Source organism: Pipistrellus hanaki (assembly GCF_964339955.1).
Source record: "Pipistrellus hanaki genome assembly, chromosome: 4".
Lineage (NCBI taxonomy): Eukaryota > Metazoa > Chordata > Mammalia > Chiroptera > Vespertilionidae > Pipistrellus > Pipistrellus hanaki.
This window is the reverse complement of record NC_140506.1, coordinates 16,886,685-16,912,299: the sequence shown is the minus strand read 5'-3', so window position 1 is coordinate 16,912,299 and position 25,615 is coordinate 16,886,685. Positions and strand designations below refer to the sequence as shown.

The window sequence follows — 25,615 nt, the reverse complement described above, 5'->3', positions numbered from 1 at the left end:
CTACTATAAAATAAAAAGACTTTTATTTAGGGCAATAACCTTAGGTGCCATTGCTCTTTAAAATTCCATACTTCACACCTTATAAAAAGTGGCGGAGAAAATTTCCATGGAACAGAAAGGCAGAAATACAATCTAATTTGCTCCATGTACAAGACTAGGTTTGGGAAGTCTTACCCTTCATCTTCTCTATTGGTGTTTTCCTCCCCATGTGTCTGAGCATGCCTGAGCGAGGACTGCATAAGTACAGGAAGAATCATAGAAGATACTGAAAACAGTTGCAAATATCCTCTGACCTTTTAAATATATCGTCACACAGGCATGATACAGCTCATGTCTGAAGTTCCATTTTGAATGTTAAGAATAAATGACTTAACTAGAAATCACAGCCTGTGATTTGAACTCTATTATTTAAATCAGTGCTGTCCAACAGGAAATAATGCCAACCACAAATGTGAACTGCATATATAATTTTAATTGTCTAGTTAAACACTTCAAAAAGTAAAAAGAGATAAAATTAACATAATAGTTTACTTTTATTTATGATAATATTAGCATGTCAACAAGTAATAAATATAGAAATGAGTAATGAGGTATTTTAAATTCTCAGTTGTCCTATTGTCTTTGGATTCTGGTACACAGTTTGAAAGCAGAGCCTGTCACAATCTCAAATTGACACATTTCAACCAAATAGCCACATATGGGTAGTGGCTACCATATTGGACAATATAGGTCAAAATTAACTTTCTATGAACATTAATTTTCCAGATTGAAAAGATGCAATAAAATACATACTACTTATGTTTCTGTCTAAAAGTGTCATCCATTCAGATTATTAAAAATGCCATATTTTATTTTGGAGTGTCCTTATACAATAGAATGCTTTTAGAGTATAACACTTCATCTCACATCTTGTCTCAAGCATGGGGAATTGTTTTCACATTAAATGTTGACATTTCAATATCTGTGAAGAGTGCATTGTACTTTTTATTATATTATATGTAACTGAATAAGTATTGAACTGAATGGACAGGTGGACACAATGCCATTCTTTATAAACATTTAATTAAACAAGCATTGATTTTGATTTCAGTTCTCTTATTTTGGAAGTATTACCGTGTTTCCCCGAAAATAAGACATCCTCTGAAAATAAGACTTACTTACAGGTTTCCTTCTGAGTGAAATAAAGGGCATCCCCTGAAAATAAAGCCCCCCTAGGCTAAACATGAGAGATTTGGTCCACTGATTCTGAAAGAAATGGAGTCACAAGAAATTCACCAGGAAATTCAGGAATTGGATTGTTATGATGATGTTCCAGAAGATGATGACATGATTGTCATCGAATAAATGAGTAAATTCTTGATACTGTAGGATTCACAGTTTGTCTGGTTTGTGTTGACAACTACCGTACTACCGTACCGTATACAGGTAATAAATTTCCTTTATTTTCATTTAACAATAAATGTGTACCGTATTCTTCTTCATGGAAAATTAAGACATCCCCTGAAAATAAGACCTAGCGCATCTTTGGGAGCAAAAATTAATATAAGACACTGTCTTATTTTCGGGGAAATAGGGTATATGTATTTTCCGGCCTCCAACATATCTGGCTCTTGAAAACCTCATAGGCTGTGGACTCTGTACCCCTAATTCTAAATATAAATCCACCCCAAACCAAGCCATGTCTTTCTCGTTTGCTTGCAAAATACAAGAATGCCCCTATTCCTATAGCTGTTAGTATAATTGTCACATATCGCAGGCTTTCACCAAATTGAATTTGCTAATTTAAGTTTTGCCATCAGGACATTCTGCTTGCCTACTTTTACAGCATTGGCACATTTACCCAATTTTGTTAATTTGGTAACTGGTTTGTTTGCTGTTTCTGATTTAAGAGAGGCAAGAATTTGTCTGTCTTCTTCTCTACTGTATAACTAATGACCTAGTATATTGTAGATAGTCAGTAAACCTTAAATAAATGAGTGGGGGGGATGTTTGCTCTAAAGAGAAATGTAAAGCTCATTTTACCTATATGCCGAGTAGAGGTTGTCCGGCTGGTAGGAAGCCAATATTGCCCTGAGCTGGACATACTCTACAAAATAATTCCCACATAGCTAGGGTTTCTGGAATTCAAGGCTAGAGAGCATTTTTTTTTTAATTTAAAGCTTGTAAAGCCATCTGGCAGTTTAGTAATAGTTCATATTTTATTAAGATCATTTATTGTTACATTTAGTAATTTATCTTGTTTTTGTTTGTTTTCTTGAATGGTCTTATTCTTTGTGTTAGGGAACTTTTTGCTTTTTTAAAAATTGTTTGTGTTTTCTCTTATTCTGCAAATCTGTGGTTCTCAATCTCGGCCTGTTCTTCCCAGGGGACATTTGATAATGTCTGTAGATATCTTTGTTTGTTACACTGGGTGTGTGTGTGTGGGGGGGGGGGGGGGGGGGAATGCTCCTTTGTTATCTATTGACCACAGGAAAGGAGATGCTTCCAAAAAAAAATCATAAAATGGACAAGGTAGCTCCCAGCAGAAAAGAATTATCCAACCCGAAATGTCCACAGGGCTGAGGCTGTAAAACCTCACTCTTAGTTCCCTTTAAAATCAGTGATCCCTGTTTTATCCCTAAAATGATTATTGAATTAAACAAAATATTGCTTCTGTGTATGATACACCTTTTGCTCCACTGCAACTAATACTTTCTCAGTCTATAAAAAGCTAGTTTAACAAAATTAACAGGTTGAATAGCAATGAACATTTATCACTATATTTTTTTAAAAAGCCCTCTCTGTTTCTTCAAAAGCTGCCAGCTATAATGAGAGTTTTGATGACTATCATGCGATTCTAGCCATTTAATGTATCTCTGTTAATCTGTTTTATAGGTCCCTTTAGATGGAATATAATACTGCCGAAGCCGTTTCATCAAAAGGATTAATGCCTGCATTATCATTTCTGCAATAAAACAGAAAGCTACGAGGGGGAGGCCACAGACACCTCAAACCTGGATCCCACAGTTCCGCATTAAGTGCTGGAGTTTTTATCACCCTACTGCGGGAACGCCTTCGCCAATGCTTACAAGGAACTGCCTGTCCCTGCTTCTCTGGGTCCTGTTTGATGGAGGCCTCCTAACACCACTTCAGCCACAGCCGCAGCCACAGCACACGTCAGCCACGGAGCCACGAGAGGATGTCATCCACCTGCCAGGGCGGCGCCTGCATTTCCAACGAGTTAAGCGTGGCTGGGTATGGAACCAGTTCTTTGTGCTGGAAGAATACATGGGCTCCGAGCCTCAGTACGTGGGAAAGGTAATGGCCTGCTTCTTTTGACAACCGCTTGATAGCAGGGGTGTGATGCCTTGTGTGTTGGGTGTGGGTGTTTTGTGCAGGAGTTGAGACACACCAGTGACTTGAACACTGGAAATCAAATTCAAGAAACCTGTTTTTCCTTCCTGACTCAGTGGCCCCGGGAAGCTTCGGGGAATATAATGTAATCTATCTTTACTTGAATGATCGCTGGTTAATATATTTTTTCCTTTTTTATATTCTTTGCTAAACATAAAGTTAAAATATACCATATAAGTCTTTAAAAGTGCTCCTTTGGCACATCAACTCATCCTGAAATTGTTTACTTCTGAAAGAAAAATGTAAAAAATCACCAGGTATAAATATTCTAAATCGCTGTTGGTGTCCTTGAATGACCAAGCTGTCTTACTCCCTCTTCACCTTACAAACATGACATATAATTAGCATTGTGGTTCTGGAGTATTTGACTTGGCTTGCTCACCCTTTATAAATAATTTCTTCATTATATGCTTTGCTTTGCAAGCTATTTGTGAAGCTATTTACGGTCAGGTGAAAAAATGTTGGAACCCAAATACATACACATTGATCTTCAGCACAGTGCACAATTTTCTAGTCATATTAGAAGTTTATGGATATTTTTTTCACCACAAAATAGATGATGGAAAATGTCTGTTTCAGCACATTTAAGCTTTACTGTTATGTTCCTTAAATAAACTAGTTTTACTAATGTCTAGAATAGATAGAACTTATCAATGGCACCAGAAAACTTTTTTTTTTCTGGAACAGTAAATATTTCATTGTATTCTGATTTTAAATATTCTAAAAGATTTTCCAAAAGATTTTGCCATGGTATGAACAAAAGTAAAAGCAGATACGCATAAAGAGAGTTTAAAAGAAGTCCAAGGACAGAAAGGGGAAGCCATAGTAAAAGGGGTATTAGTAGCTGATAATATAGGAGAGCATGTCTCTTGAACATTAAAGTCCTCTGAACTTTCTGGAATCCTAAACTAATGATACACATAATGAGTCTTATGATTTCAATGTTAGGCTGAAGAAAAAGATCCATTTACGATCTTAATGTTTTGCAGTACATTTTTAGAATTTTTTTGGAAAGGTATTCAAGGAATATTGAATAATATGGTACAGAAAGTCCTTAAGTAGAAACCATATATATATGAAAATTGTCCCCTCAACCAGGAGTTCGACCAGCAGGCAAGCCGGCCAAATGCCCATGTTCCCTCCCCCTGTCCAAGCTGCCAGACCCCACCCATGCACGAATTCATGGGCAGGGGGAGGGGACATGGGCATCTGGTCGGCTTGCCTGCTGGTCGAACTCCTGGTTAAGGGAACAATTTTCATATTAGCCTTTTATTATACAGAATATACACTGAGTGGCCAGATTATTATGCATTTAGAGATCGTATTAATCTGGCCACTCAGTGTATAATAATCACTAAAACATTTTTATGGTGAGATAGGTTCATGTTGTGCCGGTAAATGTGTTAATTTTAATCTAAGGATTGAGTTTTGAAATCCAAGACAAATGAAAGAGTAGCACAGCTCTAAAACTGCCTCATGGGAGTCAGTTATCTCAACGGTGCTGATGACAGATGACAGGGAGCAGAGGTTCCTGGTGAATGTCTGATGTGAAGGGAAGCTCTGGTATTTGGATTAAAGCAGAACAATAGCCTTTAGATGCTCAATTTTGAGGTGAGAAAGTGGACATTCTGTTGAAAAATTAATGAAACTACTTCTAGTCTGTCCTAAATAGAGTAGCTTTCATCTTCTAATGGACAAAAGTAAAGTGGAGCCAGGAGTTGCTTATGCAAGTTTTGTTTGGTATTCCAGAATTCCACCTTTGTAATTGCTATGGCAGAATGGAACTCATCCAACTCATTTAAAAAGATCAGTTAGTATTTATAAATAGATTAAAAAGAAAAGAGGTATGACTTTGAGCCTATTATTAAATTGAGACATTTTCACAGACAGATGGCCCCACATCTGTAAGTTGTAATATGAACCCAGGGTTCTGAGGCATTGTGAGTTTCCAATGCAAATGAAACAACAGTTGCCAAAATCTTATTTTCACATGAAAAATGGTTAAAGTTTAATTAACTCTGTCTTGATGATTCTAGACATGGGAATAGTAATATGATAACATGGGGACCAATTTAAGCCATTATATGTGTGTAAACATATATAAATATATTCATGCTCTTGCGCTTTATAGAAAGACTTTGAGACAGTCTGTAGAAAAGTTAAATATTATTAATAATATTGTATGCGATGCTACAAAAAAAAAAAGCAAGTACAAAAAGACTAAGCACAATAATCTGCCAAACTACTATAATTGAGCTTCATATTTAACTGATTCTTTGCAGTTAGAGCATCTATGGAAAACATTACTTGGTATACTACCCATCATTTGAGCTTTATTTAATGAGAGGAAAATTTGATTTCCCTCGGTTCAAATATAAAATAATTTATTTATGTAGGAAGTTATGGGGGTGTGAGTGTTCTGAGCAGCGTAGTGGACATTAGCCTGAGCAATTGTTATATTTAAAGGGAAGAAATGTTAATGTTGACATCCTTTCAAGAAGACCAAACTGGGGTAGTAGTCAGAGAGACATAGGAATAATAGGTGTAGAGATGGAAGCCAAATTCACATATGTGGGTAACACACCCTAGGAAAAAAAAATTACAGAGACTATGTGAGAGCTCTGATTTTCAGCTTCAAAGCAGATAAAGAAGAATTAGATAGTTTCATGGATAATAAATTAAAAGAAAGTTTTAAGAATAAGAAATGATAAATGTCAAACTCCACAAGTCAAATTAAATAATGACTGAAAAGCCTGTACTGGTTTGGGCAGTTAGTGAGCCAAAGGTGACCTTCATCAAATTGACTTTAATGGTTTTCTCTAGAGCTCAAAGAAGGGAGAAAGATGGGAGCAGTGAATACATTTTAAAAGTGTAAATGAAAGAGATTGATCTATGGTATGCCCAGTGTGATATGACAGATACTCTATTAACTGGTGTTTTCCAGATAAACAAAACCAATAGTGTGGTGTGTGTGTGTGTGTGTGTGTGTGTGTGTGTGTGTGTGGAGAGAGAGAGAGAGAGAGAGAGAGAGAGAGATGAAGAGAGAGTCATATATATAGAGAGAGAGTTATTTAAGGAATTTATCACATATGACTGTGTATATGCAAGCCCAAAATCTGCAGGGTAGGCTGGTAGGCTGGAAACTCAAGGAATCTTTACAGATAAACTTAGTTTAGCTATTCTAATTATTATATATATATATATATATATATATATATATATATATATATATAATGTATGTGTGTATACACATACGAATATATACACACAATTATGGAGTATGTATTCCTGTTCCAATTTATTCCAACTATATATACCAGAGCTGGGAAAACAATTATAGTTTGGATTTGCGGATTTGTTTGGCCCAGATGAGAGATGTACCAGAGCTAAAATCCATTGACTGCCTGATTTCCTTCAGCCCCTACTCTGACTGGTAGACCAACTCTGATCTTTTGCATCTTCTGAAATTAGTGTCAGTTCAGAGCCAGTGTCCAGTAGTTTCCTAACTTTCTGCTTTTTTTTTTCATTGCCTCCCTCCCCTATGCACATAACCCTAGTAAAATCTTCTTAGGAAAGCTGGAAGAAAGATTAACTGTATACATTTTTTTTTTGTAATTTATAGTATAATGTGCCCCTTGCTCAAGGGGACCAGGCCTTTTTCCGTCCAAGGGATTCTGGGTCTATAACTTGAGTCTGGAAATTGATGGAGGGGCTGTAAGTCCCTGTTTTTATGATTCAGGTTAAACTTGTGTTTACTAGAACTTTTTGCTGATAAAGATCAAGTAAGCATCTCATAGTCTTCCTATCAATTTCACTTGTAGGAACAATGCCAGTACCATAGATCTCGGCATGTCCCAGTATTCAGAAAGCTGCTTTACCTCTGCTGTCCATTATAGCAGTCATACCCACCTTGCCTTTGAATGCTGCCACCCCATCCCTGTCATCCCAGGATCCAATTATTCCTATTGCATGTAGATTCCCCAATTCCATGGGAGCAGTTCTCACTGGTCCTGGCTGCAGAGAAGATGTAGGAGTTCCCATTAGAAGCTTGTTTCTCCACATCATGGTGAAAGATGTGTCCTCTGGAACCTGCCTGAGTGGCTGAGTAGGTCTTCAATGACAAATGTGTTAGCGTTCCAATTTCCCTAAGCTTTTCAATTCCTTCCCCCAATAAGCCAAGGCAGGTCTGGAATTTCACATTTATTCACTGTGGCCAACCTTTTGCTCCATGCATCAGCCAAACAAAACATTGAATCACTTCCTAACCCCCAAGCTGCGACATTAACTACAGGATTAAATGCAACATTAGATGCGGGATATTTGTTTAATTGGCCCACATCAATAAGTCTGTTCTTATCCAATTTATGTTTCTACATTCACTATCTCACACTTTTGATATCTATTCTCACATGTGTATTTTGGATTTCTGTCTATATAAATTAGAAAAAGCAAGTATTTCTTTTGGTATGTGATGCATTGTCTTGTGGGCTGCACTTTGCACTCACCTTTTAGGGACTCCTGAGATTTGAATACATTTATAGATCTAAAGCAGTGGTTGGCAAACTCATTAGTCAACAGAGCCAAATATAATATCAACTGTACAGTGATTGGAATTTCTTTTGAGAGCCAAATTTTTAAACTTAAACTATATAGGTAGGTACAGAGCTCTTAGTTATTAACTTAATTAGGGTCCTCCTAAGCTGGCCTTTGCTAAATGCTCAAGGGGCCAAAGAGCCACATGTGGCTCGTGAGCCGCAGTTTGCCAACCACGGATCTAGAGTAAAGAGTGCGGCTAAGGATGAATTCATGATGAATCACTAGTCTTGTATGACTGTTGACTCCAGGGAGGCCCTGAGGAATTCAGGGTTAATCTCCTCAGATGCAGATGGAGAGACAGCTTTGCTGCCCAAAAGGACTCATCAGAATTTATGATTTCAATGTCCCCAACTTCATCATGGTCTTCCCATACATCTGCACCCCAACTTTCAGGACCCCATTCCTTCACCATCAATGCATGCACTTTAAAAGTAGACACTTTGCATTGTCTTTCAATGACTCACAGGGTGAGAGGCTGCGCTTGTTTTCAGCAATCTCAGTTCTATGGCTCCAGGCGATAAAGCTCTCTCCAGCAGACATAGAGGTTGTCAGGTTATGTTTGTGGCACTTGAATTGGGAATTCCATTCCCTGAGAATATATGTTTCTTTTCACACTTTGTCCAGCGCTATAATCTGAAAGTTGTGTCTCCCCAAATTCCTTTGTTGAAATTCTAATGCCTAAGGTAGGGGTTTTAGGAGCAGGGCCTTTAAGAGGTACACAAGATTGGGTTGGCCTGAATGATATTAGGGCCTTTATAAACCAGGTACACAGAGTTCCCCAGCTCCTCCAACCATGTGAAGACACAGCCAGAAGCCTGCAATCCCAAAGACGGCCAATATCAGGTCATTCGGATACTCTGATCTTAGAATAGTGAAAAGTAAATTTCTGTTGTTTATAGGACTGGCTCTATTATATTTTGTTATAGCAGCTCAAACAAACTAAGGCATGTAGGGACACTAGACACAACCAGCCATATTATTATAATCATGAGTGGACAAAAATATATCATATAAATGATCACTCAGATTCTGAACTCTTATAAATGTTTAATTAGGAGTATGCAGTTGTGACATTTTGTATATCTCTGTTGCTAGACCACACTGTGGACTACCAGCATTGTTTGTTTTTGTTTAACAAAATCCAACACAACTTTTTATTGTTGAAAGTATTAGATGTCTCCTTTTTTCCTGGATTAATACCCTCCCCTTCGCTACTCCTACCCTCGTGAACAAGCCTCCATTGCCCTAGAGTCTGTGTCCATTGGTCATGCTAATATGCATGCATGTAAGTCCTTTGGCTGATCTCTAACTGCTCCCTCCCCTGCCTTCTCCCTGGGGTTGGAGAGTCTGCTCAATGCCACCTTGTCTCTGGATCCATTTTTGTTCATCAGTTTATGTTCATTATACCCCACAGATGAATGGGATCATGTGATATTTATCTCTCTCCGGCTGGCTTATTTTGCTTAGTATAATGTTCTCCAGTTCCATCCATGCTGTTGCAAATGGTAAAAGTCTCTTCTTTTTTATAGTAGTATAGTATTCCATTGTATAGATGTACCACTGTTTTGTAATCCACTCTTCTGCAGATGGACACTTTTTAACTACTGGAAACAGAGTCATTAGTATCTTTGAGCCTAATTAAATTAGAGAATCAGTTTCATAAACCACAGAATCAATTAAGAAAACTCATTCACAATATTTTGTGTCTATATAACCATTCCTAGTACTAAAATTTGTATCAGTTAGGGTTCGTCGGAAAAGCGAAATAAACAGGATCTACATAAATTTTATATTTATATTTATTTATTTTAAATATAGTTGTCTTGCCAGGACCGGTTTGGCTCAGTGGATAGAGCGTCGGCCTGCGGACTGAAAGGTCCCAGGTTCGATTCTGGTCAAAGGCATGTACCTTGGTTGCGGACACATCCCTGGTAGGGGGTGTGCAAGAGGCAGCTGATCGATGATTCTCTCTCATCGATGTTTCTAACTTTCTATCTCTCTCTCTTCCTCTCTGTGAAAAATCAATAAAATATATTTTTTAAAATAAATAAATAAATAAATAAATATAGTCTCATGTCATTGTGGACTTGAAAGTCCAAAAATCTTCAGGATAAGATGACAGGTGGGGACCCAGAAAGAGCTGCAGTTTGAACTGAAAGGCCTTCTTCTGGTAGATTCCTTATTGATTGGGAGAGGCCCATTCTTGGTTTATTAAAGTTTTCAGCTAATTGGATGAGGCCACCTCTCTTGTGCTGGGTAATCTGTTTTACTCAAAGTCCACCAACTTAAATGTTAATTTCATTAAAAACAAAACAAAAAAACAAAAACACCTTCACAGTGACATCCAGAATAGTATTTATCTGGGCACCTTGACCCAGCTAAACTAGCACATACAATTAACTTTCACAGAAATAATAGACCCAATCAGATGCGGATGAAGATGAGATGGCCAATTTGTGGAAGGAAGAAGTGCTGGTTGATCCTTATGATTTAAGGAAAATTACTTTTTAAAGATTTTCAGGTGGTTGAACTAACAGCAATGCATTAGTTCTTTTCTTTACCATCAAGACAATGTAAGGAAGAAGAAGAAAAGGAGTAGATGATTATATCAATTCATTATTTCAGAATTATAGGGCCAGTGTGATGGAATAGAGAGAAGGGTACAAAAAGAAGGAGAAGTCTACCACAAACCAGGGTGGAATTACAAATATAAGTTTCCATGGAGATTTAGTAGCAAGAATATGTATTTTTATGTATATGAAAGTCAAGGCAGTGTAAATAATTTTTAATAATTATATGAAGAATTTTGTTTTGGATTAGTAAAAAGAATAAAAGAGAAAAAGAAAAATAAAGATAGTAAAATAGCTTATTAAAATAGCTCTAATTGCAATGCAAAAATAATCTGTCTATCTGAAATGTCTTCTAAATTAACACACTATTAAGGCAAAAATCTGACTCCCATATAACCCAAAGCACCCAATAAAAATTTAAATTATATTATAAAGTTATACTGACACATTTAAAGGCATTTTCATGGCTCAACTATTGTCTATATGTCTTTATATCCATCTATTTGGTGAGTCACGTAGCTTTAAGAAAAGCTCATAATGTAGTTTTCATGTTCAATTTATTCCTAAAGTGAGAGCATTCAATATCAGAGTCATTCCTGTTCATTTGAGATTCAAGGTTCATTATACCAACTCAGTCTTCATACGGATTTAAAACTTTACACATCCTCTTGCTTCCTGCCTCACTTACATATCTGAGAACCTTTGCAATATATTCAAGTGCCCTATATCAAGGTCTTCTATTCCTTCCAATGACAAATGTATTGACCGAGCTGCTAATCAAAGCATCTTTAGCTATGTACCTGCTTTTTCTGCAGCAAAACATTAGGAGGAACCCTTAGATAAGCTTGATACTTTAATGCACACCTTGGTTCTTAAACATATCCCTGAGTTTTATAGTTTCTCTCAAACAGCTGGGTATCTTTGAAATAATCATCTTTGAATGTGACTAGATAGCAATATGTATAAAAGGAAAATTGCTTGAAATGGAACTTGAACAACTAAATAACACAAGATAGTACTTTTCAAATAGTCAGTGCCCACTGTATTCTAATTCTCTTTCCTTTACAATTTATTTTCTGCTTTTGGCGTGCTTACATTATAATAGCTATGCCATAAAGCTTTAATGTGTTTACTTTAATTGCATTGGGAGAGTCTTGAATGAAATTTAACTATCTTTAAGTCAGTATATGAATTACTAACGTCAGCATTTCAAACATAACATGCACAGTATGATTTGAGCACTTGCCTTAGTTGGTTTGGCTGAGTGGATAGAGTATTGGCCTACAGACTGAAGGGTCCCAGGGTTGATTCACATCAAAGGAACATGCCCAGGTTTCAGGCTCATTCCCCAGTAGGGAGCATGCAGAAGGCAGTTGATCAATGATTCTCTCTCATCATTGATTTTTTTTCTCTCTCTCCTCTCCCTTTCTCTCTAATAGCAAGAAAATTAAAAATAAAAATATTTGAGCACTCTTTTTCTTTTCCTACTTCTCCTTTCCCCCTCTTCCTCCTCCTGCTGTTTTTCCACCCTGTACCTAATATATTGCAATTTTTTTCTTCTAAAATATTTTGATATTATTTATTAATTTTGCTTGACTATAGTTACTCAACAGTTGATTAAAATGTTAGAAAGCTTTGATTTAAATCCCAAGTATTATAATAATTATCTACATAAAAGTGCTTAAGCACAAGTTTGCCAATACACACTAATCATATAGTGTAATAGCACATGCCCAGGTTGTATATTCACCAGAAATATATCAAGCACATATGTCACAAATCTCTCATTGCAGTTCATTGTCTGTGTGTGTGTGTGTGTGTGTGTTACTGAAATCTTTTATAGAAAATATTAGTTGATTTCCTTGGAAATTGTGCTGTCTGAAGGCTAACATTGTCAAAAATATATGGCCTGCATATTATACGTGATAAGAGATTTAACCTAAGATAATTATTAGAGAAGTACCATGGGAAAGGTCACCTGTATGAAAAGGTAACAGAAAAGTAGGGAATATAGAATGACATAAATCATAAAAATGTCAATGTTCATATCTTCCATCAACATTAATTTTCTGGATATATACAGTTATCTTACTCAAACTTACACTTGTGATATGAGTGGGTTCTTTTGGTACATTTTGTAAAAAACATTCCTCATTCTTGTCTCTGAGAAAAAGTGAAACAACTCTCATGGAAGGTACAATCTGCATCTATTCCTTGTTCATGAAGTACCACATATTTTATTGCTACTAATAGTTAAGCAATCTGACAAACACATGAAATTACTGGTATGAAAGCAATCATTTTCCACTCCTGAAACTTCCCATAGAAATGGCTGAAAAGACATTTTCTATGTAACATATATTAGTGTAACCACTTTAGAGTAGACTCTCAATGTATACTCACACTCATTATTAAAGAATACCATTGCTTTTGATGTTGTCTTATGTCAACTACTGAGAACTATTAGTCTTTCACAGTTTCATGAATTCTGGAAGAAGACATGCAAAACCTGAGTCAAAAAATGGGATGCTATCACTCACAGGACAATAAGCAGCACGAGCACCAGTAATTGTCAGTTTCCATACATATAAGGATGGAAAGGATGGGCCCAGATAGATGCTGGCCATGCAGTAGGTTGCATTATGGGAAAGGAACTCTGATAATTCCTGCCCTTTGGTGGGAAAGGAGACATTTACCTCTGGTTCTATGGGTAGTAAGCATGCCTACCCTTTGCTTTGGATGGAGATACTATCTCAACTTTTCAAGGTGCTTTGCTATATGTAAAAACATAATTTAGTGCTTTCTGTGTAAGACCTTCAGGAACATAAGAGATGATGGAAAATTGTCTCCCAATGCTATTGTGTTCACTTATTAAAGCAACATCATCTAATGTAGTGATTTAGAAAAGTTAGAAATAATTTACTTTCTTCTGTCAATTAACTGACTTGCTTTGCCAGTAGACAAATTATGATCTCTCTCTCTATCTCTCTCTCTATCTCTCTCTTTCTCTCTCTGTCTTAAGCTTCATCAATATGGACCTCGCACTCTTTGAGAAAAGAAAAAATATATATAGGAGGAATATATAATATTCTATGGATTAAGACACAGATTCCCATTCCCACTGTTACCCTGAGACTGCCAAGAATCTCCCAGCATGTCCCATGTCCTAATCTCTGGTTCCCTTATCTAAGTATATCCATTTGACCAGAACAACAGTATCATTTGATCTTGAAGACATAGTCACAACAAGTAGGAACAGTACTACTAGAATTCGTTGAGTTCACTTTGTTGAGAGTGCAGTGATGCCTATCAGAAAGCGAGGATGAAACAAGTTTATTCAGGGTTTGCACTCACTGGGGAAGTTGGGTTAAAAATATATATATTCCTGTGAACAAGTGAACAAAATCAAGACCAGAGTCTTATAGCACACTAAGTATAAAATAAATGTAAATAATATGTATAGTGAAGAAAAATAATTTAATATACCCCGATATTATTTTCTTGGTTGATTTAAACATTTATTATGTATGATGCCAGCTTCCTTTATCTTTATTGCAATAAACAATTACACATAAACTTTGCAATTTATGTAAAATTGAAAAGTGTGCATTTCATGAAAGATATCTAGATTTCATATTTTAGAATGCTAATGTTCATTATGGCATGTTTTTATTAATATATGTAAACATGGGCTTATATTAATTTGTCAAGTATATTTCTAGTTTTTGCCTCCACTGATTAGATTTTTCTGTAACATGCAGTCTTTGATTAAGTAGCAAACTTTAGTTATCATATGGGACACTGGATATACTTTAGAATAATTATTGAATATTTATTATCCAATCAGTTCTGAAGTATAGCCACATTTATATTTCAAAAGTGATGCCTTCATTAATGGCTATGAGCACATAATACTAAGTAAATTTTAATCAGAACAGTTATTAAGTTAATAATTAACTAAATAGGGGAATTTCCAGTTCAATGAAGAGAAATTATTACCTACAGAAAAATAATTATATATACTCTCAATATACTAAGTTTCTTGGGTGAGAGTTCAGAAGAACAAATAATATGTAAGTGAATGCATAAGAGCAGGGACCATGGGAATTTGGGGATGACTAAAACAGAAGCTTATATTGGAAGGAAGAGTGGATGTTGTCAAGAGGAAAAATATAGGGTTCAGTTTGCTCCCCAATGAGTCTGAGGCTTCGATAATACAGAGCTTCACACTCTCCCTTGCTCTTTTGAGATGACTAGAATACACGGCCCATGAGCCATTTGGGCAGTTTGTCCAGTCCTTTCCCACGTGGCTCCTGCCTTTCCCTTGCAGCCTCTTCTGCAGACGGTGAAGGGCAAAGCACAGCAATGCCATTGCCCAGCACTGCCTGGCCTGGCAGTGCAGGTCTCTGCTGATTTTCCAAGGCCAGGGATGCTCCTCCTGATACAAACAAACACACACACACACACAAAAAAAAAAAAAATGTTTTTTTCTCAGCAATAATCCAGTCAGGCATAGAGTTTCTCCTGATGTTAGGGTGAAACTCTTAATAGCACCCATATTTACTTGCAAAAGTATCCCTGTTGGATGACAAATTATATGGCCACCTCAATATACACATCATTTAGATAACGCCCTGGCTTTAAAGGCTATGGCCATATTGTTCCAGCTTCATTAAACCACAACATGCTTGCAGCTATTTTGCTGGAGGCATGCCCTTTGCAGTTGATTGGCAGAACATCCAGAATCAACTATGTTCCAGAATTAGTTAATGCCATTCTACAGAATGTTGATTTTAATACAGACTTTACCTGATCATTATTATATTTTTAATACGGAATTTTCCTGATAATTATTTTTTATTAGAAGTTCCTGTTAGTCTTATGATCATTAGGCCTATCATGGATTCTACATATAATACATTGGACATAAGCACATGAGTAGTTTCCACATTATTACTAGAAAAAGTATGGTGTACTTTTATGAAACTCAAATGAAATACATAGGGATGAAAGTGCAATCTAATTCCAAAGATTATTATCAGCCAGGATTTGGGCTGACCTTTGCCAAACCACAGTGTCTTGTTAGAAAATGTTACCCTCACATCAGTTGGAAGATTCTATATGATATATCTGTGTGACTAAAGTAGGCCATTGTGTTCATTATTTCTAGATCAAAGAAGAAGTTTGGGCCAAAAGTAAACCCTAGTCTTTTGTAGAAGGGAGAAACTAATTAGAAAGTTTCTACTTAAAAATGTCTAGCTTCCAATATGTAAAAGTCAAAACTCCAAGTATATGCAAACAGTATGTGGAGACATAATTTAACTATAAGCTCTCTGGTTCCAACAGCTCTAAGAATTATTTACAACTTTAATAAAAGTTGGGTAGATGAAGAAGTCGGAAGAGGAGATAATGGAGTGGAGATGGTGTTTCAAGAAAAGTTTTTTAACAGAGAAGTATTTCTAGTGGTTAGCAAGTGACCTCTACATATGCAAATGTAGACTACAAGTTTTCTTGACCTAGGTTCATAGCAAAAAATAAAATAAAATAAATAAAATAAAAAATTAAATTATGGCAGGAGACATGCACAGCCAAATAAATAATAAAAATTAATAAAATGAGTCTAGCAGAAACCGGTTTGGCTCAGTAGATAGAGCATCGGCCTGTGGACTGATGGGTCCCAGATTCGATTCCGGTCAAGGGCATGTACATTGGTTGCAAGCACATCCCCTGTGGGGGGTGTGCAGGAGGCAGCTGATCGATGTTTATCTCTCGTCAATGTTTCTAGCTCTCTATCCCGCTCCCTTCCTCTCTGTAAAAAATCAATAAAATATATATATATATATATATTTTTAAAATGAGTGTAGATCCGTTAAAGTTGTAGCTTACTTGGATAACCCTAATGCTCTGGGATATTACTTTAGCTTCTGAGAAATGATAGCATTCACCTTAACAGTGGAAGGTCATTCTTTCTGACTATAAAATGATTATTGTTACATACCTAACAGGTAAAGATTAGGGCATAAGAAATTGTGGCTTTTATACAAGGTTTAAGAATTGAATGCACTCAAAAATGCCTGTGAGAGATGGGGTGATAGAGTAAATGTTAGAGTTGAGCTATATTATCAGCAACATTTATACCCAGAATTTAATAATTTCTGAATTTTTCGTGGAAAGTACTCAGGATTTATTTCATTAATTTTTCCAGCACCCCCCAAGAGTGGAGTGCTGTGGTTTTCTGCACATGAAGGTTAAAGACTGGAGATGCAGAGAAGTGCTGATACTTGTCCTGGGTAACTCATACTATTGGGGTGCTGAGTTGAAAAAGATAGGTTTTCTTAACCAGAATAGTGGGCAATGCACCTGCCTCCCCAGGATAACATTTGACTGTGTTTAATATGCTTTCTGACACAGGAAGCATGTTAACAGAGAGTAAAGCAGGATCGCAAAGAGCCCTGGCTGTGGGTGAGGAGCTCTGGGAAGGCATGTAGCCTTACACATATTAGATATCCTCATGATGTAACTTTCAAGGTGATAAAAAATGATGTTGGATGGGCTATCACTTAAGACATATGCTAATTTAGTGCCTGAAGGACATCACCATTACTCACTTACGGGGTAAAGAACATCCGGGGGAGTGTATGTTTCAGTGGAATGAAGAGCTTCAGAGCAGCAAGCCTCTCCAGACACCACTCCACATGTGTGTAACAAGCCAGCAATGCAGAGTGCTACTTCAGACCTGCTCCTTTTATCTGGGGTGACTCCTTCAGCCGATAGCAGAGATTCTCAGATTGCTTATATAAAAACAAAGAGCAATATAATCATTAAATATATATTAAGAAGATAAGAAAGTCTTCAAGTATCCAATTGAAAATGCAAGTGTAAAACATTCTTGTTACGTAAATATTGGATGGCAAGATATACTGTGGGTTATCTGAGAGGTTTTGAAGTCTGCTTTGAATAGCCCCTTGGTTAGATTTTATGCTATTAAATTGTTATTTTTTTTGCTTACTTTCATGATAAAGTGTTTAAAAACTAATTCTCATGCTCCAACAAACTTTAAGATAAATCGAACAATGGTAATAAATGTTTATTTTATCTAGAAAGCGATTCCATGAAGCTTGACAACAAAAGTTATGTGAAAAACAACAAATGTATATACCATTTGTCAAAACAACTTTTGAATACAATTTGGTGATGATTATGGAAAAACAAATCTCACAAATTGAAACAAATGAGTAAAATTTGTTATGTTATACTGTTATTAGAAAGCAAAGGGGTGAAACAGACAAGCAGACACAACACCTCAAAGTGTGTGCACAAAAATAGTCAAAATTAAATTTCAGGTCTGTTTCACCACACAGCTGGGTAAATGGCTTCATGAATAGAAGGGAGATTAGAAGGAGGCTGGGTGAGCTGTCATAGGTGAATGATTTCTAAGAAAATGGTCACAAACATTATTTTGTGAAATATGGCTGAAAGAAGATAATAAAACATAGTTCTAGGTTGCCAATTATACTCGTTGAAGTGAGACCAACACATTGTAAAATAAAATAGCAACAAACTCCTATTCCTTTAATGCTGTGTGGATATGAGGGAACAATGTAGCTTTAGACAGATTATGGAAGAGAGAAAAAAATTGAAGAAAGGTAACTTTAATAGATAGCATTGCTGAGTTTTACTCATGCTTTGTGCAGGGCAAAGTTCTGAGGCTTTTCACACATTGATTCCTTTACTCACACGACTTTAAACAAGGGGGTGTGAAATGCATGAAGCTGTGACCCACATGTTTAAATCCCAGAGCAGAATTGCAGTTAAAAGACAAGAAAAATCCCACATGATAAGAGAAGTTTGAAAATACTCAAATCCTTTACTTTTCGGGTACAATGAGTGAGCATATAATCCCCAAGTAATATTGAAGCCTTAGTAGTTTCTCTCTCATATCATCTATGTGTTTTCCCCAAATACCTCTTTTTAAAAATATATATTTTATTGATTTTTACAGAGAGGAAGGGAGAGGAATAGAGTTAGAAACATGGATGAGAAACATCGATCAGCTGCTTCCTGCACCCCTCAACCCCCCACTGGGGATGTGCCCACAACCAAGGAATATCCCTTGGCTGGAATTGAACCTGGGACTCTTCAGTCCACAGGCCAATGCTCTATCCACTGAGCCAAATTGGTTTTGGCCCAAATATCTCTTTTGAAACCATAGCCTACCTGCTTTCTGAAAGGTGGTTTCCAGTTCTTGTTCTCTCTCGCTGCTTTTTGTTTGTTTAGAAATGCTTATCTCTGGCTGGTTTGGCTAAATGGATAGAGCTTCAGCCCTTGGACTGAAGAGTCCTAGGTTTGATTCCTGTCAATGACCCAGAACTCAGCTGCAGGCTCAATTCCTAGCCTGGATCAGGGCATGTGCAGAAAGCAACCAGTCCATCTATCTCTCTCACATTGATATCCATCTCTCTGTGACTCTACCCCTCCCTCAACTCTCTCTAAAAATAAATGAAAAAATATCCTTAGATAAGGATTAACAAAACAACAAAAAAAGAAGAAAAAGAAAGAAAGAAAGAAAGAAAGAAAGAAAGAAAGAAAGAAAGAAAGAAAGAAAGAAAGAAAGACACTCCCCCACACACAAACACACACCAGAAAAAGGTTTTCCACTTTGGGTCAAACTTAAAGGGAAGAGAAATAACTAAAGTGATCCAAGTCAGTTATTTTTGAATGAAAATAGAAGGGAAAGATTAGAAGCTTTTACTTTAATAGTTTGTGTCTTATCACATTTATATTAATGTTGCAGAAATTACAAAAGAAAAACTTAGAGAAATTATATAGGGGAGCCAAGGTCAACTGCTCTTATAAGTGGACTAGCAACTGCTCTTATAAGTGGACTACGTCTTTGAAATGAGCCATATTGACTTGATCTAACAGCAGCAGTCAAAAAGTTAATATAGATTCATTATGTCTCCCCAAGTACATACCATTTACTGTATATGATATATAGTGATATTGGATCATCATGTATAAAATGGAAATACTGTATTTCAATAACAATGGCAACTCTATATAATTTTTTAAAAGATCATTACTTTTAGATACTGAGTTTCTCCTAGAATTGACTTTGTCATAATATAGAAAAAAAAAATAACTGCAGCTTTCATTTATTAAGTGTCTCCTATGTAATGAGGTTTGAGTTAGAGCATTCAAGTAATACCATTGAATAGGGCTGTGAGAGGCTGCAACTCTAGACAAGTCCATCTTCAGGAGGAGTTACCCATGTTGCTGAACAGCTGTCAGGTTTTATTATAGCAGAAGTTGCTTAGGTTTTATCATAATTGCTTAGAGTACGTGTTCTAAGAAGAAAATTAGATTTTCAGATTCCTTCTCAGCAGAGCATGAGTGGGTTTTGGTTAGGAAGTGAGAATCTACATTTTTTAAAAATATTTTTATTGATTTCAGAGAGAAAGGGAGAGGGATAGATAGATAGAAACACAAATGATGAGAGAGAATCATTGATCTGATGCCTCCAGCATGTCCCACACTAGGGACTGAGCCCACAACCCTGTGCATGTGCCCTGACTAGGAATCAAACCGTGACCTCCTGTTTCATAGGTTGATGTTCAACCACTGAGCTATACTGGTGGGGCAGATCTACATTTTAAACAGGAAACCCTCATGCATCAGATATAGATGTCCCGGGAATCACACTTTCAGAAATATTAACTTAGAGTTCAACAAAACACTGATGAGTGGTAAAATTGCCTCTTGGATTTAATTTTGGAGTCAGTGCACCTAGGGCAGATGAAGTTCCCAGAATATTTGGTGGTTTTAAGGATGCACTCTCCCAGGGAATTTTAGGTTCCAAATTGTCAGTTTTTTTCAGAAACTCTCCATGGAATACCAAGTATTGAGAACAGACTGTGATTTCCTCAATTGCTCATAATGTAGCACAGAAAAGAGTTTGAAATTGTCACAGTGATCCAAGAGGAAATTATTCCAGGTGTGTACAGCTTAAAAGGGTGATAATTGGATAGCAGATGAACCGACATACTAAGTTGAGAATGCCTGTAATGATTGTTTGAAAATGCTTAACGGCTGTGATATACAATAAAAAGTTGAACTGGAATTTTCTATTAGAAAACTACCTACTAGCTAGTAGATCACTAACTTCGTTTTATTTAATTAAGTCAATCTTTGTGAACCCCTACCATGTGTCAGATTATCTTTTAGACAGAGAACATAAAATAAGGAGCTCATAATCAAATGCATTTGAAATTATATAAGCACAATACACACTGTTGAAAGTTATGCAAATCTAGGATACCGATGTGCTTTAGACATCAGGGGTAAATTACAATACAATGGTGAGGTTCTAAGAATTTGGAAAAGGAGGTGGGGGAAGGAAGGGATGGACAAAATCCAGTAAGTTTTATATATAAGGTAATAAAACGATGTTAATATTAGGTAATAGAAACTAAGCATTTAAATCAACTTGTAGAGAACAGGAAATAAATGGAGATACAACAAAGAAAGCTGTGTCTACAAAGCATGGGTAAACTGATCAAATGCGGATCTTCAGTGAAACGCTTAAGATGTTTAGAGTGGTGGTCTGCAAATTGCTGCTCGCGAGCCACATGCAGCTCTTTGGCCCCTTGAATGTGGCTCTTCCAAAAAATATCAAGTGCAGGCATGCATATACAGATCTATTGAAACTTCATGGCCCATGTGCAGAAGTCGAATTTCGGCTCTCAAAAGAAATTTCAATCATTGTACTGTTGATATTTGGGTCTGTTGACTAATGAGTTTGCCAACCGCTGGTTTAGAGCATCTGAAAAAGCACAGATTAAGAGATTAGGAAGTAAAAGACATATTTTAAGATGTGTAAGTATTCCAGATGAGACACCGCATAAGAGCTAGTCTATACACAATAAGTCACTTGGTTTGTTTTCTATAGAAAACAAAGTGCATTTCCTAGAGGGTTTAAAACAAAAGATGGAAATTATCACATTTTCATTTTGGTAGAACTTCATGATAGGAACATGGAAGTACATTGAATGTGCATTGCACTTGAGGAAGGGAATTCGTGAAGAGCTTGGCACAGACATCAGAGCTTGAACTAAGAAATTAGCGATTAGCATGGAGAGAAAAGTACAAATTAGAGATTTATTTTAGAATTAAAAGCAGTTGAATTTGAGTGAGGAAGATGGAGAAGGACACAGAATTACTGGTTGGCATGATTTGTAGTGTAGTTGTGCAATGACATAAAGCTTAATCAATAGAAACACTTTTTAAAAATCATTTTGTACAAGTCGCTAAATTCAACGACAGAGTTATGTTGGTAATAGATATGGACCACTAATCCCCAGCATATGTATATATTAACTCCAGCATATATATGTGTCAATAGCAGCCAGGAATCCTTAATTCATAAATTTACTAAACCTAAGAATTTGTTGACAAGGATTGAATCCATACTCTGTAATGAAAATTCTATGCAAATTACTCTAGAGTTAATTCAAGCATGAGTATAAGCAACAAGCTATAAATTGTATATTTCATATGTATAAGTCATAAATAATGGAAAATTATAGTGTGTTTGGAATATTAATAGATCCATCTTTCTCCTGGATACACAGAGCTTCATTCTTGCATAGGCTACTCACATCACAGTTCTATGCTGGGCTTTCATTCCTTTTTTCCATGGTCATTATTATTTGCATAATGTTCTAACTAAAGCTGTCTGAAGTAGTTTTGAAGCTTTTAAAAATATGTAGTATAAAGGCTTTCTATTTGTTTGTCTTTTCTGCTCTGAAAAATCTGGGCTTGTTGTTTGTCATGTGAACCTAAATGCTTACACATAATAATATACTCTCTCTTTTTTTGATTCTTTTCTTATTTCTCTTTTCTCTCTCTTGATCATCAATTATTTTAACTTTTTTTAAAATATTTTATGCACTCAATATTTTTTTCTTCCTTTGGCTACATTGTCATAAGTCACTCTTTCAACAGGAAAAATTAATCATGTCTAGATCTTTTTAAAAAATTTTTTATTGTTTAAAGTATTACATGTAGTAATATATATATATATTTTTCCTCATTGACCTACCCCAGTCTCCTTTACCCACTGTTGCATGCCCTCATCCCCCGCCCCCAGTGTCTTGTGTCCATTTGTTGTGCTTTTATGCATGCATACAAGTCCTTTGGTTGATCTCTTCCTACCCCCACCCCCCAACACTCCCCTGCTTTCCTGCTGTAAATTGACAGTCTGTTTGGAGCTTTACTGCTTCTGTATTTATCTTTTTGTTCATCAGGCTACAATGTTCATGTGGTATTTTTCTTTCATTGCCTAGCTTATTTCACTTAACATAATGCTCTCCAGGCCCATCCATGCTGCTGCAAATGGTAAGAATTTTTTTTTTTTTTTAATAGCAGCATAGTATTTCATTGTGTAAATGTACCAATAGTTTTCTAATCCACTCATCTGTTGATGGGCATTTGGGCTGTTTCCAAATCTTAGCTATGCTGAATTGTGCTGCTATGAACCTAGGGGTGCATATATCCTTTTTGTTTGGTATTTCTAGTTTCCTGGGATATATTCCTAGAAGTGGTATTACTGGGTCAAATGGGAGTTCCATTTTTAGGTTGTTTTTTTTTTTAAGGAAAGTCCATATTGTTCTCCACAGTGACTGCACCAGTTGATCTTGAACTAAAAATATATTCCTCAAATAATTATGAATATACTAAAACAATTCAATAGTCATCAGTACTTTTAATTTTATGTGTCTTTTTCTAAAAGTTTCAGAACCTCTCACTTTTTAAAGCCTTTATTATATTAGATCATGTGTCACTACAAGTCAAAAACAACAGCTGCAGTCAGTTTATTACGTATTCATACTGAGCCATAGAATGAGAGAGGAAACAGACTTCGTCCTTGCAAGGTCTAGGTTTTCTCCCATGAGCAAGGTGCATCCAGTGAGAATGTAGTGCAATGATTTATCTAGCTTGTTTCTTATTATTTCTCTGAAAACAAAGGTATCCCAATTGGCAATCCTCCCCAGATCGATGTTTATATAAATAAAGAGTCAAATAAAAAGTCTCTCAGGACAAGGGGATGATAGGGAAGAACCACAAAACAAAATAGCTATCACACCCTACATTCTTTACTACACTAGTTGTAGCTCAGAGGCATTGAGTGTGACTATTCCACACACATTATCCCTCTGTCAATAAGAAGAGAAAATGTTAGAAGGGTATTGAGCTGTTAAAATATGAATGAGATGAGAATACTTTTGGATTTTTTTTAAGACTAATCAGAAGTTCAAAGTGTTAACTTTACTTGGAAGAAATGGGTAGAGTCAGAGATAGAGATTTGCAAGTCAACAGCACCTGGGGCAGTTGAAAACTGGAAGTGTATGTAAGCATCTACAAGTAGCAGAAACTCAGCTTTGAATCCCTTGGACATGACCAAGTGCTTGGCACAAAGGTATACTGAATAAAAATTTGATAAAAATAGCTAGGGCAAAGAGTAGGAGGGAGTCTTTACTCTTACTTTTCTTTTTTAGAAAATATATTTTCTTTTATTCATATTTCCTCATTATAATTTTAAAAATTTTATTTTTCAATTAAATGCATTGGGTTGACATTGGTTAATAAGATTATAAAGGTTTCAGTGTACAATTCTATGACACCTCACCTGTATATTGTATTGTGTTCCCACAATCCAAAGTCAAATCTTCTTCCATCACCCTATATTTGAACCCCCTTTAGTCTTTACTATGCCCTCCCCCAACCTTGAGCAGACACTTCTCCTAAGTCTTTATTTTTAGGTTTATAATTTTCAGTGATACTTGCATGTAAAATACAGATGAAAAGCTTGGATCAGGTTGCTTAAATGTTAGACATGATTGAGCAGAAAGACGTATGGACGGTGCCTGAGTAGTACATGCTTTCAGGACGTAGGGTTAAGTTGCTGGGGAGATGCCAGGAGGCAGTTAAGAAGGCAATGTAGGGAGCAGCCGCTGTTCCTAAAGAGACACTCAGACACCATTTCCTCGCTTATGCATCTGAGCAGGTGGGTCTCCAACATTTAATCAAATGGATTTCTAGCACCTTCGTGAAAATCCATGGCTAACATGATGAGCTATTCTGTAATTTGGGGAAAACACTTCCAAGATGAAAGCGATATTCTGCCTCCCAAAGTAAAAGGAAAAATAAATGATGGTGAGCCATGAGCGGGGGAGGGAAGTGTCTTGGAGTGGGGAGGATTCTGTGAGTCAGATTTGATGTGAAAATGTCTCTCACTGTGGCGTCTAACATCTTCCAACCACATGCACTCTTCCAGACTGCTTTTCACACATAGTTTAGCTGTTGACTCCTCAGGGTAATACTCCCACCTTACAGATTTTTGAAAAACAGCACTAAGAACATTAAATGGCCTTTTCAAGTTAGAAGCTAGTAACTGGGTTCAGGAAGAGAACGGAAATGTTTGGGTTAGGGTCTTAGGGGTCTTTCCACTTTTCCAGAACTGCTGTACTTTTTGGGCCACGTTTCCTTTATCTATTTGCTAAACCATGATGGGGTCGCAAAGTCAACACTTTTATTAAATAGGTAATGAATATAGTTGTCAAATTGTTCAAACCATTCAAATGTATAATTGTCCAGGTTTTTGGTTTGGTTTTCAACTCAGAGTAGCTACAATATTTGAACAGATAAACAGCCAGTAGGTTTCTCAACATTGTTTTTAATTTCGAAATTCTGTTTAGGCATGATCTTATATTTGTATTGGCAATGCTACCTTCTAATAATAGTGGGGCATATGATTTTTCTGTAGCTGCTATTACAATTATCACAAATTTAGTGGCTTAAAACAATGTAAAGTTAGTATCTTACAGTTTTGTAGGTAAGAAGTCTGGCAAAATGCTGGGAGGACAACTTTTCAGCCAGAAGTTCTGGGGCGGGAGGGGCGGGGGGGACACTCAGTTCCCTGTGTTTTCTAGCTTTTAAGGGCTGCCTGCATTCCTTGGCTTTTGGCTGCAGTCATCCATCAATTGCCTGCTATCGTT

The 25,615-nt window shown here is 36.4% G+C and overlaps 1 protein-coding gene across 4 annotated transcripts in view; it reads left to right on the top strand.

Annotated features, from left to right (window-relative positions):
• The window catches only part of CDH12 (cadherin 12), a 652,689-nt gene that overhangs the window by 477,159 nt on the left and 149,915 nt on the right, over nt 1-25,615 (top strand). For all 4 annotated transcript variants that reach the window (XM_084880772.1, XM_084880773.1, XM_084880770.1 and 1 more), the window contains one exon: nt 2,875-3,297. In XM_084880772.1, coding sequence (XP_084736898.1) covers nt 3,061-3,297 — 237 coding nt within the window. In that variant the 5' untranslated portion in view covers nt 2,875-3,060. The remainder of the gene's footprint in view (nt 1-2,874; nt 3,298-25,615) is intronic.